Source organism: Lathyrus oleraceus, chromosome 6 (assembly GCF_024323335.1).
Source record: "Lathyrus oleraceus cultivar Zhongwan6 chromosome 6, CAAS_Psat_ZW6_1.0, whole genome shotgun sequence".
Lineage (NCBI taxonomy): Eukaryota > Viridiplantae > Streptophyta > Magnoliopsida > Fabales > Fabaceae > Lathyrus > Lathyrus oleraceus.
In genome coordinates this window covers 9,899,715-9,911,964 of record NC_066584.1, presented here as the reverse complement: position 1 = coordinate 9,911,964, position 12,250 = coordinate 9,899,715, and the positions used below count along the sequence as shown (strand labels likewise).

Sequence of the window (12,250 nt, the reverse complement as noted above, 5' to 3'; positions counted from 1 at the left end):
TATTCAACTTACTCACAAACCTGAATTGCATTTCAACATTTTCTCTTAATTAAAACGGATTTTAACTAGTAAAATTGTCCGATACTCCCTTTGATGAGTGCATGTTGGCCTTGTCTGGATTTGATCAAAACATCCCATACTCCCTTTCATGGAATAGTTCTATTATATGCAAATCTAATCTTTGTATTTCTTGAGTCATCAAAGTTTACGGATCATAATCACCGAGCGATGTCTTAATTCATTTTAATTAGTTATGCACTTCATATTTATGATCACCAGGCGATTTTTGATACATTTACCTACAATGCACTAATGAGGATCAAAACATCATAACCAACTTGATTAGTTAATACTTGCTAAGCAACTAAGTTAACTAACTATTTACTCACAAATCAAGTAACTTGTTATGAACTAACAGAACAATAAGCAATATAACAGTAAAAAGGTTATGAGAAAGAGGAGAAAAGGAAGCTTTATTGATGGTAAATGAAAATAGTACAGAGAATAGAAAGTATCAATCCCAGCATGGGCCAAGAGCTACGCTCCTATAGGATCTTAGGGTATCCTATTCATTCTCTCTAAATCTAACTGCCAAATCCAGAGATGATTATTCTCTCCACTAACTGTTCCTTATATTCCGTAAATGCCCTGCTCCCCTCTTTCATGCCACCTCATGATTGCTAACTAACTCAGCCTCAAATCCCCATTTTACCCCTTCTAGAATATACTTTCCAAACTTTGGGACCACTAGAGGCATGATGAATTAATTGTCGTGGTAACGGTAAATTATTATTATTGTTTCTATCAATACTCCCCTCTTCAACTGCAACCTTGTCCTCAAGGTTGAATTGAGGAAATTGACTTTTGAGCATGATATAGTCCTCCCAAGTAGCTTCCTCTACGGTCTTCCCCTTCCAATGGATAAGTAGTTGTTTCACCTCTTCTCCCTGCTTCTGTACCCTCCTCACAGCTAGCACAGTTTCAGGTTCAAACTCCTCTTCCTGCTCGTTCGCCATAAGGTATGGCAGCTCTTCATTCTCATGGTATTGGCCCACAGCTTTTTTTAATAATGATACATGAAACACGGGATGAACTCGGGAACTTGTTGGTAATCTCAATTTGTAGGCGACAGCTCCGATTCTCTCCGTAATAGGGTAAGGTCCATAGTATCTAGCAGCAAGTTTAGCATTAATTCTGGTAACCACAGAATTTTGCCTATGAGCTCTCAACTTTACAAAGACCCATTCTCCTACTTCAAAACTCCTATCACTTCTCTTCTTATCAGCCTGAGCCTTCATTTTATCTTGTGCTCTGAGCAAATGGCTTCTCAACTGTCTGATTGCCTCATCCCTTTCTACTAAATCTCTTTGTACTGCCTCAACCCTTGTCTCCCCTTGAACCCATCTACTTATCACACGAGGAGGTCTACCATAGACTAGGTCAAAAGGGGTGTACTCCGTAGTAGTGTGAAATGACGTATTGAACCAGTATTCAACCCAGTGTAGCCATAACATCCAAGTCTTGGGTTGATCAGAGATGAAGCATCTAAGGTACGTCTCTAAACACCGGTTAACTACCTCTGTTTGGCCATCGGACTCCGAGTGGTAGGACGAGCTCATCTTGAGTTGAGTTCTCTGGGCCTTAAACAATTCTCTCCAAAAATTACTCATGAAAATGGGATCTCTATCACTCACTATAGACATGGGTATTCCATGCAACTTGACTACTTCCTTACTAAAAATCCCAGCCAAACTTCTAGCAGTATATGGATGTTTAAGAGGGATGAAGTGACAATATTTAGACAACCTGTCCACTACTACAAAGATGGCTTCATACCCCTTGGATTTCGGCAAACCGGTGATGAAATCCATAGAAATGTCTTCCCAAATGCGTTTAGGTATAGGCAGGGGCTGCAGCAAGCCCCCTGGTGAAGACGCTAAATATTTTTGCCTTTGACAAACATCACAACTTCTTACAAATTCCTGCACTACTCCCTTCATTCCCACCCAGTATACATTTGCCGCGAGCCTCCTATATGTCTTGTAGAAACCCGAGTTCCCTCCTTGTGGAGTATTATGGAACTCTTTCAATAGTGTAGGAATCATGGCCGAATGTCTTGAAAGGGCTAGTCTCCCATCATACATTAAAACTCCCTGTTTGTAGACATATCCAGGTCTGGAAATTGGATCGTGTGATATTTCAGCTATTGTTTTCTGTAATTCCTCATCATTCTACACCTCCTCCTTCATTAATTGTGTCTGATCCCACTGCAGAAAAGAGGTAATACTCCTCAACTTCATTCCTTCGTGCATTCTGGACAAAGCATCTGCTCCTCTATTCAACTTGCCTTGCTTATAAACAACCTCAAAGTCATAACCAAGTAGTTTTGCAGCCCAGTTTTGCTGCTCGGCAGTGGATATTCTCTGCTGCAATAGTTGCTTCAAGCTTTTTTGGTCAGTGGAAACAATAAATTTCCTGCTAATGAGATAGGGTCTCCAATGTTGTATCGCCAAGCCCAATGTCATAAGTTCTTTCTCATATGCAGACTTGGACAGATTTCGTACTCCCAACGCCTTACTAAAGTAAGTTATCGGTCGTTTGTCTTGCAATAGAGTTGCCCTTATACCACTACCAGAGGCATCACACTCAATTACAAATGGCTTACTAAAATCAGGTAGAGCCGGGACAGGTGCCGTAGTGAGTTTCACTTTCAATTCTTCAAAAGCTCTTTGAGATTCATCTCCCCACTTAAACCCTTCTTTTTTTGTTAACTCTGTTAACAGTTTAGCTATCCTGCCATATTGTTTGATAAATTTTCTGTAGTATCCAGTCAGCCCTAAGAAACCTCTCACTCCCTTCACATTCTTAGGTGTAGGCCATTGGGTCACACTGACTACCTTATTAGGATCCACAGCTACTCCCTCTTGGGATATGACATGCCCCAAATATTCAATGGATTTCTGAGCAAACAGGCACTTTTTCTTGTTGGCTACTAATCCATTGTCCTCTAAAACTTGCAACACAGTTTGTAAATGTTGCAAATGGGACTCCCAATCAGCATTGTATACTAAGATATCATCGAAGAAGACCAACACGTATTTCCTAAGCATGGGTTTAAACACTTCATTCATGAGGCTTTGGAATGTGGAGGGTGCATTCATAAGGCCAAATGGCATTACGAGGGATTCATAGTGTCCCTCATGAGTACGAAAGGTTGTCTTATATACATCGTCTTCTTTGACCCTTACTTGATGATAACTCGATTATAAATCTAATTTAGAAAAGAATCTAGCACCATGCAGCTCGTCTAACAACTCTTCTATAACAGGTATTGGGAATTTGTCAGGGATGGTTACTTTGTTTAGGGCTCTGTAATCTATGCACATTCGCCACGAACTGTCCTTCTTCTTCACCAATATTACCGGACTAGAGAAAGAGCTTATGTTGTTCCTGATTATTCCTGTAGCCAGCATCTCTTTGATTTGTTTCTCAATCTCATCTTTGTGATGATGAGGGTATCTATAGGGCCTTACATTCACCGGACTTGTTCCTTCAACTAGCTTAATGGCATGTTCCTTGTCTCTGATTGGAGGTAGCCCCTTAGGCTCTTCGAACACCGAAAAAAAATTGTGTAATAACTGATCCAACCTTTCCTTCTGTAGTTGAGACAAATGGCCCTCTTGTGCTGCACTTTCCTCTTTCTCTATACTCCCTAACTTCCTCTCTCTCCCTCGCTTAGGCTTCTCCAAAATACTCTGCAGAGCCACCATGGATTCTTTGGTGCTCCCTAAGCCCTGTAATGTCACCCACTCTTTATTACTCCAAAAACTCATGAGTTGTTTCTTCCAATTCATAATCATATCTCCAAGCGTGTTCAGCCACTCTATTCCCAACACAACATCAATTCCCCCTAACTCAAACAGATGCATATCTGCTTGAATTCTGAATCCTCCAATCTTCAATTCCACCCCTCTGCAAACTCCTTGAGTCATGGTTTGGAACCCATCACCCAACTTGATTCGCATTTGTGAAGTCTTCTCCATGGGCCAATCCATCTTGCTTACCAACTTCTGAGAAATGAAGTTATGCGTCGCCCCGCTGTCTACCAACACAAGCACCGGAACTCCTTTGACCTCACCTTGGAAACGTATAACTTGGGGAGTATGATTAGCCATCTGATCCAAATGCATCAGACTCGTCTCTCCCATCTCATCGTCTTCCGCCTCATTCACTTTGATCGCCAGAACTTGGCCTTCTAGCTCCTCCGTATCACTGTCGTCAACAAGAAGGATCTGAAGGTGTTTATCGGGGCATTGATGTGTAGGAGAGAACGGCCTTTTACATTTGAAGCAAAGCCCCTTCTGTTTTCTATCCATCAATTCCTAATAGGATACGTGTTGAAACCCACGATCACGAGGCCCATTCTTTCTCTTATCTCCATGGGCTGCTCTTTCATCTCTAAGCCCAATAGGATTGCTTTTAGAACCCCCATTCACTCCACCTTTTCTATTCTTCACTAAAACCCAATCTGAATTTCCTCAACCCGCTCCATGAGTTCCGGGTCGGTGTGACCCGCTTCCAAATCTAGGCCCTTTATTACTGGACGATCCATTTTCTCCATAGATCTCCTTCTCTACCGCACGCGTCACCTGTAACAACCTCGCGCGACTCATGTCCCCCATGGCTACGAAGCTGCGAACTCGTCCTCTAATCTCCGCCTTCAACCCATGAAGAAAATACCCCAAAAATTGCTTGTCAGTCAATTTCGGAATCTGAGCCATGAGATATTCAACTTCGGTGATATATTCTTCCACCGTCCCACTCTGTTTAAGCCCTGTTAATTGTTCATATACGTCACCGTCGTCGTGATCACCATATCTGGCCAACAGTGATTCCTTCAACTTCTCCCACGACAAATCTTCATCTTCTCCGACCAGAGAATTGAAGAAATGAATCGTAGCTCCCTCCATACATAACCGAGCTAGACTCACTTTCAACTTCGGTAGCGTCCCCTGAACACGGAAATACACTTCAGCGCGTGAAATCCACCCAGCGGGATCTTCGCTGGTGAAGGACGGTAGCTCTACTTTTTTGACGGATTGACGAAACTCTGTCAATGCATCACGACTGAGGTTGTGAAACCCAGATCCGGAGGATCTCCCCTTCCCATTCGCACTACCTTCTTCTTCCAGTATTGTCTTCCCTAGACACCGTTCAAACATGGCCATGAGACTCTCATGGCTAGTCTTCACCGCATTCTGAACATCTATCAATGTCGACTTCACCTCCGACATCTCTCCTTCTAACGCCGCTACCTTCGCATCAATCTTAACCTTCTTCGGGGGCATTCACTGGTTTCGGGAGTGATAATCCGGTAGGTCAGACCAGTTTGTTATGAACTAACAGAACAATAAACAATATAACAGTAAAAAGGTTATGAGAAAGAGGAGAAAAGGAAGCTTTATTGATGGTAAATGGAAATAGTACAGAGAATAGAAAGTATCAATCCCAACATGGGCCAAGAGCTACGCTCCTATAGGATCTTAGAGTATCCTATTCATTCTCTCTAGATCTAACTGCCAAATCCAGAGATGATTATTCTCTCCCCTGACTGTTCCTTATATTCCGTAAATGCCCTGCTCCCCTCTTTCATGCCACCTCATGATTACTAACTAACTCAGCCTCAAATCCCCGTTTTACCCCTTCTAGAATATACTTTCCAAACTCTGGGACCACTAGAGGCATGATGAATTAATTGTCCTGGTAACGGTAAATTATTATTATTGTTTCTATCATAACTCAAGTAACTCACTAATTTAAATTACATTTCAACACTGATTGAAGAGTGAAGATGGTTTTTTACTTGTTGGCAAAATGAAAGTGAAGAGAAGAAATTCTAGATTAGATGCATATATACAAAGCGTTGAATTCATCGGTACTATGAGAGTATGTTAAATCGGTGGGAATCTAGTCAAGAGATTTTTGTGATCATACTCATATCCATAAATATCCAATGCAATTGAACTTGTTCTTCATGGGATCATCACCGTCGACACGACGAACTGCTTGGTGGAAAAAAACCAAAGGTTGTATCTAATATTCACAGCATCAAGTTTCAGGAAGTGCTGATGTTGAAGCAAGATGCAGTTGAAAATTTTCACGTACTTCCATGAATTCTCTATCAATGTAATATAATCCAAATCGCCAATAATCCGGCAGCAGGAGTAAACATTAGAACGATGCTCTTGTCATGGGGCTTAGCAGCACATCAACTGTATGAAACAAAGTTTATCAAAATGACTAAAAACGTGCGCATAGACAAAAAGCTCACATACATCTACAAACAACTGCATTAGCATTAGACATAATAATGGTTCTATTAGAAAATCAAACTTACCTATTTAGTTTCTACAGTTCTACTAGGAACAGCACAGCCTTCTTCCATCCGCGCACCAGACAAAGATGATTGACCAATGAATGTCAAAAAGCCCTACAATATTTATCAGATAGGGGGCAACTTCCAGAAGTTCCATGAATTGTAATCCTCCTGCAACCAATGTTCAGTAAGAAAAACAAGGCCCAAAAAAAAGTTACATCATAAACAAATCCTTACGGCATCAGAGAGAGAGAGGGAGGGAGGGAGAGAGAGAAAAGACCTGTTCAGATGAGTTTGTAGGGGGAAACATTCCATTCACGAGAGTGTGAAGAGAAGTGTATGAATTTGTGTCTAAATACCGTCGGTTTATAGAAACCTCACCCTGAAAAGTTAGATATAACTACATGAGAATAGAAGTTTGGCAGAGCATATTCAAGAATTTAGTATTTATTTATCGTAAGATGATACGAGAGATTCATTACCTTGGGATTAATAATGAATATTTTTCCTTTAGGGATTCCAACCTTAAGGTAGCTGATTTCATCAGTATCTCTATTTCCAAAACCAGCATAGAACGGATTGCAATCAGGAGGAAAAAGTGCCCTGATGTCCTGGATGCATTAAAACTTGAGTTTTTAACATAACAATGACCATACTGAAAATACTTAAATCATGTGAAACGTAAAAACAGAAACCAAACCTCTAAACATGCAATTTTGAACTCGTGCGGAGCCCTGAGGATAACTGAAAATAGAAAGAAAAAATATAAATATCACACTGAAATATGGTAAAGGTATGATCAGGGCACTCCAAACTCAAAGCTTTGATCAGTTTAATACTTTGATTTACAGAATAAGAATTGAATCGCATAATAGAACTTAAAGAAATGAGAATGTTAAGCAAATTAAGTGTTAAGCTTGATAGAACAACAAAAAAACAACTACTCTAAAAGAGGACATGTGAGGAAAACTAATAGAAAGACAAGTTGAGTAAATACCTTCTCTATATAAAGAAGGAAAAAGTCCGTCGGGGGAAATAACAACTGGACCATCTGGTAAGACTTTCCCGTCCTGTATAATAACAAAACAAACAGGAGAATGTAAACTGGCTTCTTTTGTCTTCTTGTTTGTTCCAATGTTGACATGTATTTTGAAACTTTGTATCACCTGGTTAAGGTTGAATAGGAATTGTCTGGTGTTATGTGCTTGAGAAATTGCACGAGCACTGAGAAAAAGCAACTGGTAGCCATTCTCCTGTGATGTTGAAACGACAAGGTAAAATTACATAAAGATGCACGAAATAAATAAATAAATGAAAACCAGAAGATAGTTGTTTCTAGAAGTCGTAGAACATCCATCAATAAATAATAAATCATACATTTTTTGGCCTTAAAGGATAAAGAAACCAATTATTTGCTTCGAGACCACGTGTCTAAGAACCCAGCCACACGCAGTAATGAATGATCAATGTACTCCAGATTTAAAAACAGACCAAAATAGTGCATATTATGATCTCAGAACATCTGACGACGTGTATAAGATAAACAAACCTTGATATCAGAAAATAAATGAGCAACACCAGTCTGTGACCAGTCAATCCCAACTAAAGGCATGAATTGACCTAGAACATCTGACCTGTTAGACATAAAACAAAAGAAAGAAATTAACATTGTCGGATCATAAAGTATAATTAAGCTCCGGAACAAAGGTATATATGGATGTTAAAAATACTTGCAGGAAGGAACCAAAAAAACTTGAAATTCTACAAGTATACTGTCCAGAGTTCATCAATCATCATGCAAACTGAATTCTAAAGAACCAGTCTTACTTGCATATATGAAATTCTACCTTCTCAACTTAAGCTTGACCAAGACATTTCTAATACCAAGAACTTTCCATAATACTATTTCATAAATTGTCAATCAATTTTCTTAAAGGTGTGACGGTAATAGTTAAGTATTGGGTGAATAATTAGGCCAATTTTTACACCAATCACCCCCAGAATGGATCTATACAAGAATGATTCTTTACCTTAATAAGAAAGTGACTTCTGCAACTCTAATTTCACTTCAAGCATAAGTTTACTAAATAAAGAACTTCTCATATAAGTATATGAAGCCATGCACTACGTAAACAGGTATATGCATTAATATCAAAGATAACTCCAGACTAAATTTGATACCCTATCTTATGGTGGAAAAACAAAGCAAAGTACGTCTTCCTAAAAGCACTATGTTATGGCATTAGATGGGGATATGTTCCTATGTTAATGCCCTATACACTAGACAGAGTCACAGACCGTGGATACCATATTATGTTATGGCGTTAGATGGCGTTAGATGAATAAAGAATAATATCTGATTCCCTTACGCAGAGAAGCAAACAACTGAACAAGCAGATGCTTTGGTCTTGGCATCCCAATAGCACTATACACTAGACAGAGTCACAGACTGTGGAGACCATATTCAGTCTTTTTCAGGTGATAAGAGAAGATGAAGAGAAGTACTAAAGCTCAAATAAAATGGGAACTGTAGATCATTTTCTTGCACAGCAACATAAAATAAAATAAATAACATACTGTTCAACCATGTCATATATCAGAAGAATGTATCCGTTGATAGACACACTGCCTTTGATTAAAAAACTTATCCGCAGGCTCCAGAGAAATTTATCGAAGCTCTAGATACATAGATAGGACACAATATATGGAACCATTGATTCACTCTGTCAATATTTCAAAAATTGCTGAGGAACATTTTTATGGATATACAAACTTCCAAAGCATATTTTGTTGTATTGGAAAATAGAGAGTATAACTCAGTAAGTTTAGGTCAGTTAGATTCTCTGAGTCTGTTTGTAACAGCCTACTTGACAGTTGTCAGTTAGAACAGAATAGTGAATAGCTTAGCTATGTAATATATGGCACTCTTTCCTATAATACTTTTAAGAGAAACAGATATTCTCTCTCTTTACTCTGTTCTCATGATGTCCAAGATTGAGATCTCAACAATCTAACAAACTGCAAGATAAGACCAAATTAACTAGGAAAACGAAAGCAATTATCAAAAGAATAAATGTTAACCAATGCCCTGTCAGAATACAAAATGTATTTGAAAAACAGTTTCCATTTCAATAAGATATATCCGTACCTTGTAATTGTCCCATCCACATCTGATATCACTATGCGAGTATTCCATTTCCACAAAAATATTCGAGCATCAATCTAATAAACAATGATAAAAGAGAGATTTCAACAAGTTAACAACAAAAATACAAAAGGAGAAATTATACCCTCTGTATCCAACTATCTTAATGACGGTAGGTGACTGCACGATTTTATGACTACACTGAATTCGGATTCAAGAATCTTATATAGAGTATTATCACATTTTTACATTTGGTGAGAGATATTGTAAACCAACCTAGTTAAATAAGAACAAGAGAAATTCTCCCATATTAAGAGTGTCGTTGTAATCCTACTTTATACAGTGGAGATCTTTGTTTGAATTATAAGATCTTTTGATTTTTCTCTTTCACATTGATTAAAACTGTTTTTAACATTGTAAACCACGGTGCCATTATTCTTCACTTATTCTATATTTTTATCTCCCAAGAGAAGTAAGCTTTGTCAGCAAACAATAATAATGAAGAATTGCATTCATTACTAACCTGCCGCATCCCCATCATAGGTGTAGAGAAACAGAAGGTTATTGTGTTCCTCCCTTCCTTCAGATTCAAGGATGACAGTTGTTCAGACGTTGGAGTATTTACGCTAACCTTCTTAACAGAACGATCCCTTCGACCAATATTGACAGTCTGAGATTTTTGAAACTTTGCCCTGCTTCCAACATCCGCAACATCACAAATGCCACAATCTGTTACCGGCCTCTCGAGATGGACACTCCTAGTAACTCCGTCAGCTTTTCCACCCTAAACAATAACTATAATGTATCAATATCAACAACCAAAACAGAACACTCTTTAAGTCTCCACAATTTTGCTTGCTCATTTCACCAATTCCTATTCTCATAAAGTAACGGCTCTAACAATATCGAGAAATAAATTAGCATCATTTACCTCAGGTAGCTGAAGAGTTGTAGTGTGCAAAACCTTATCATGGACATGAACTTCTCCACATACTTCACTTGCAAGGCGAAGAACCTCACCAGATTCTTCAGTCTTGCCTCTCTCCTTGTCCAACTTATCACCTTGAGTCTTCTTTCTTTCCCGATAGGGAAGTTCATCAAAAGTGATATTTGTAGACCACCTTAAATCCAACAACTTGGCTGCAATTTCAGCGCGCTCCACTAAATCCGCATCCGCATCTTCACCATCACCACCATCAGAACTCGGCCCAAATACAAGCCTACACATTCTTGAACGGCGAGAACTAGTCCTATCTACAACCGGAACCTCCGAACGAAAGTTACAACTTTTGGACTTAAATTGCCTCTTATTACTACCACTCACTTGAATATCATCATAACACCACATAGATCCTATCCCATCTTCTTCCTCATCTTGTCCCTCTTGCTCTTCTTCTTCTCCTTCACCATGTTGCAAATTCCCATGAAGAAAAAAAGCTTCCCCTTTAGGACTCAAACACATATGAAAATCAGTTTCAACCCCATTAACACTAACACTAACCTTAACCTTTTCCCTCTTCGCCGCCTTCATAACCCTATGAAATTTCCCAAACCTAACATACCAAGGAGAAGATTTAAAGCTACCATCTTTCTGCTGAACAACGATAATATCAACAGCACCGCCGAACGGAAGAAACGGCCCCGAAACATTGCACACACCGCGTCTTATATAACCTCCTAACCTCCCCCAAGCTTGCATGTTGCTAAATTAACGTTGTTTGTTAAAATTCTTAAAATCCTCTAACCTAATAAAACAGAATTGAATTTCCAAAACAACCTAAAATGTACGAGTTTCTGGAAATGAAATAAAAAATGAAAGCATATTCGGTTTGAATTATTCGAATGTGCTAACAAATTGATGAATTATTCATATGAGATATGAGAATATTCTTAATCAAATTGAAATAAATATATAATAATACTTACGAGTTGTAATGTAAAGGTTTAAACTTTCAAGTATCAATCGCTGTCAAGATCTGTGAATGCAATGGCGGGACCCAGCATTGATGATTTTAGGTGGATGAAGGAAGCTACGTCGGTGATAGCGACGGGAGGAAGACGACGACGGTTTTTTTTGGAAACGGGGGGTTTGTGTGATTTTGTGCTACCACCTTTACCGTAGCTGCGTTACCGTTGCGGATTTTTCTTGTTGTTACAGAAGAATTTAAATTTGCTTGTCTTTTTCTTTTTCTAACTAAAATAAAATCTAAATTTATTTTGATTAACCATCTCAATTGAGACTTTGGGTCCATACAAGTTTAGGAGATTCCTCTATCTAGTAGGAGGAATATTTACTTAGAATAATTCACCTCATAAAAATAGTCCATAAGTAAAAGAAATTAGATTCCCCAACCGTAAGTGATCATCCCATTCCCCAACTGTAAAATGATCCCAAGCGCCGATCCATCATGCTAGCATTTAATTTGACACCCTTTTATTTGAATCTGGCACCTCCATTGCTTATGAATAAACAATATTGTTTTTATAAAAAAATTCTTTCATTTTTTAAATTTACAGTATTCTTATGCAAATTTCACCTCTTTGGGACGATATCGGAAATTTTAAATTTTTTATTTAAATTTCAAATTTTCAAAATCAGTAATTTTTTATCATAAATGTCTAAATTTTTAGGTTTTTTATTGAAATTTTCAAAATTTTGATACAAAATTATTTGGAAATTCTCGAAAATTTCATAATTTTTTATAGTTATAAAAACTTTATTTTTTACC

The 12,250-nt window shown here is 38.4% G+C and overlaps 1 protein-coding gene across 3 annotated transcripts; it reads right to left on the bottom strand.

The window, feature by feature from the left end:
- Window positions 1-453: 453 nt before the first annotated feature.
- On the bottom strand, window positions 454-11,778 carry LOC127091799 (phosphatidate phosphatase PAH2). 3 transcript variants are annotated; one of them, XM_051030507.1, is made up of 12 exons: window positions 10,453-11,430; window positions 10,045-10,305; window positions 9,525-9,598; window positions 7,926-8,010; window positions 7,543-7,629; window positions 7,374-7,446; window positions 7,077-7,120; window positions 6,859-6,987; window positions 6,657-6,758; window positions 6,398-6,547; window positions 5,659-6,272; window positions 454-670 (listed from the first exon to the last, which is right to left on the bottom strand). In XM_051030507.1, the coding sequence occupies exons 1-10, from the start codon at window positions 11,218-11,220 to the stop codon at window positions 6,503-6,505; spliced, it is 1,668 nt and encodes a 555-aa protein (XP_050886464.1). In that variant the 5' UTR covers window positions 11,221-11,430; the 3' UTR covers window positions 454-670; window positions 5,659-6,272; window positions 6,398-6,502. The 3 variants fall into 3 exon arrangements, with proteins under 3 accessions (XP_050886464.1, XP_050886465.1, XP_050886466.1); XM_051030508.1 differs by lacking the exon at window positions 454-670 and adding an exon at window positions 11,448-11,778 and having other exon boundaries at window positions 5,752-6,272; window positions 10,453-11,266; XM_051030509.1 differs by lacking the exon at window positions 454-670 and adding an exon at window positions 11,448-11,778 and having other exon boundaries at window positions 5,752-6,272; window positions 10,453-11,224.
- Window positions 11,779-12,250: the final 472 nt, after the last annotated feature.

Coding starts and splice junctions, on each gene's coding strand:
- LOC127091799 (XM_051030508.1), bottom strand. CDS start 11,220: ATGCAAGCTTGGGGGAGGTTAGGAGGTTATATAAGACGCGGTGTGTGC. Junction 8,011..9,524: donor GTGGATGGGACAATTACAAG/GTACGGATATAT, acceptor TATGTCTAACAG/GTCAGATGTTCTAGGTCAAT. Junction 6,548..6,656: donor CTACAAACTCATCTGAACAG/GTCTTTTCTCTC, acceptor CATTGGTTGCAG/GAGGATTACAATTCATGGAA.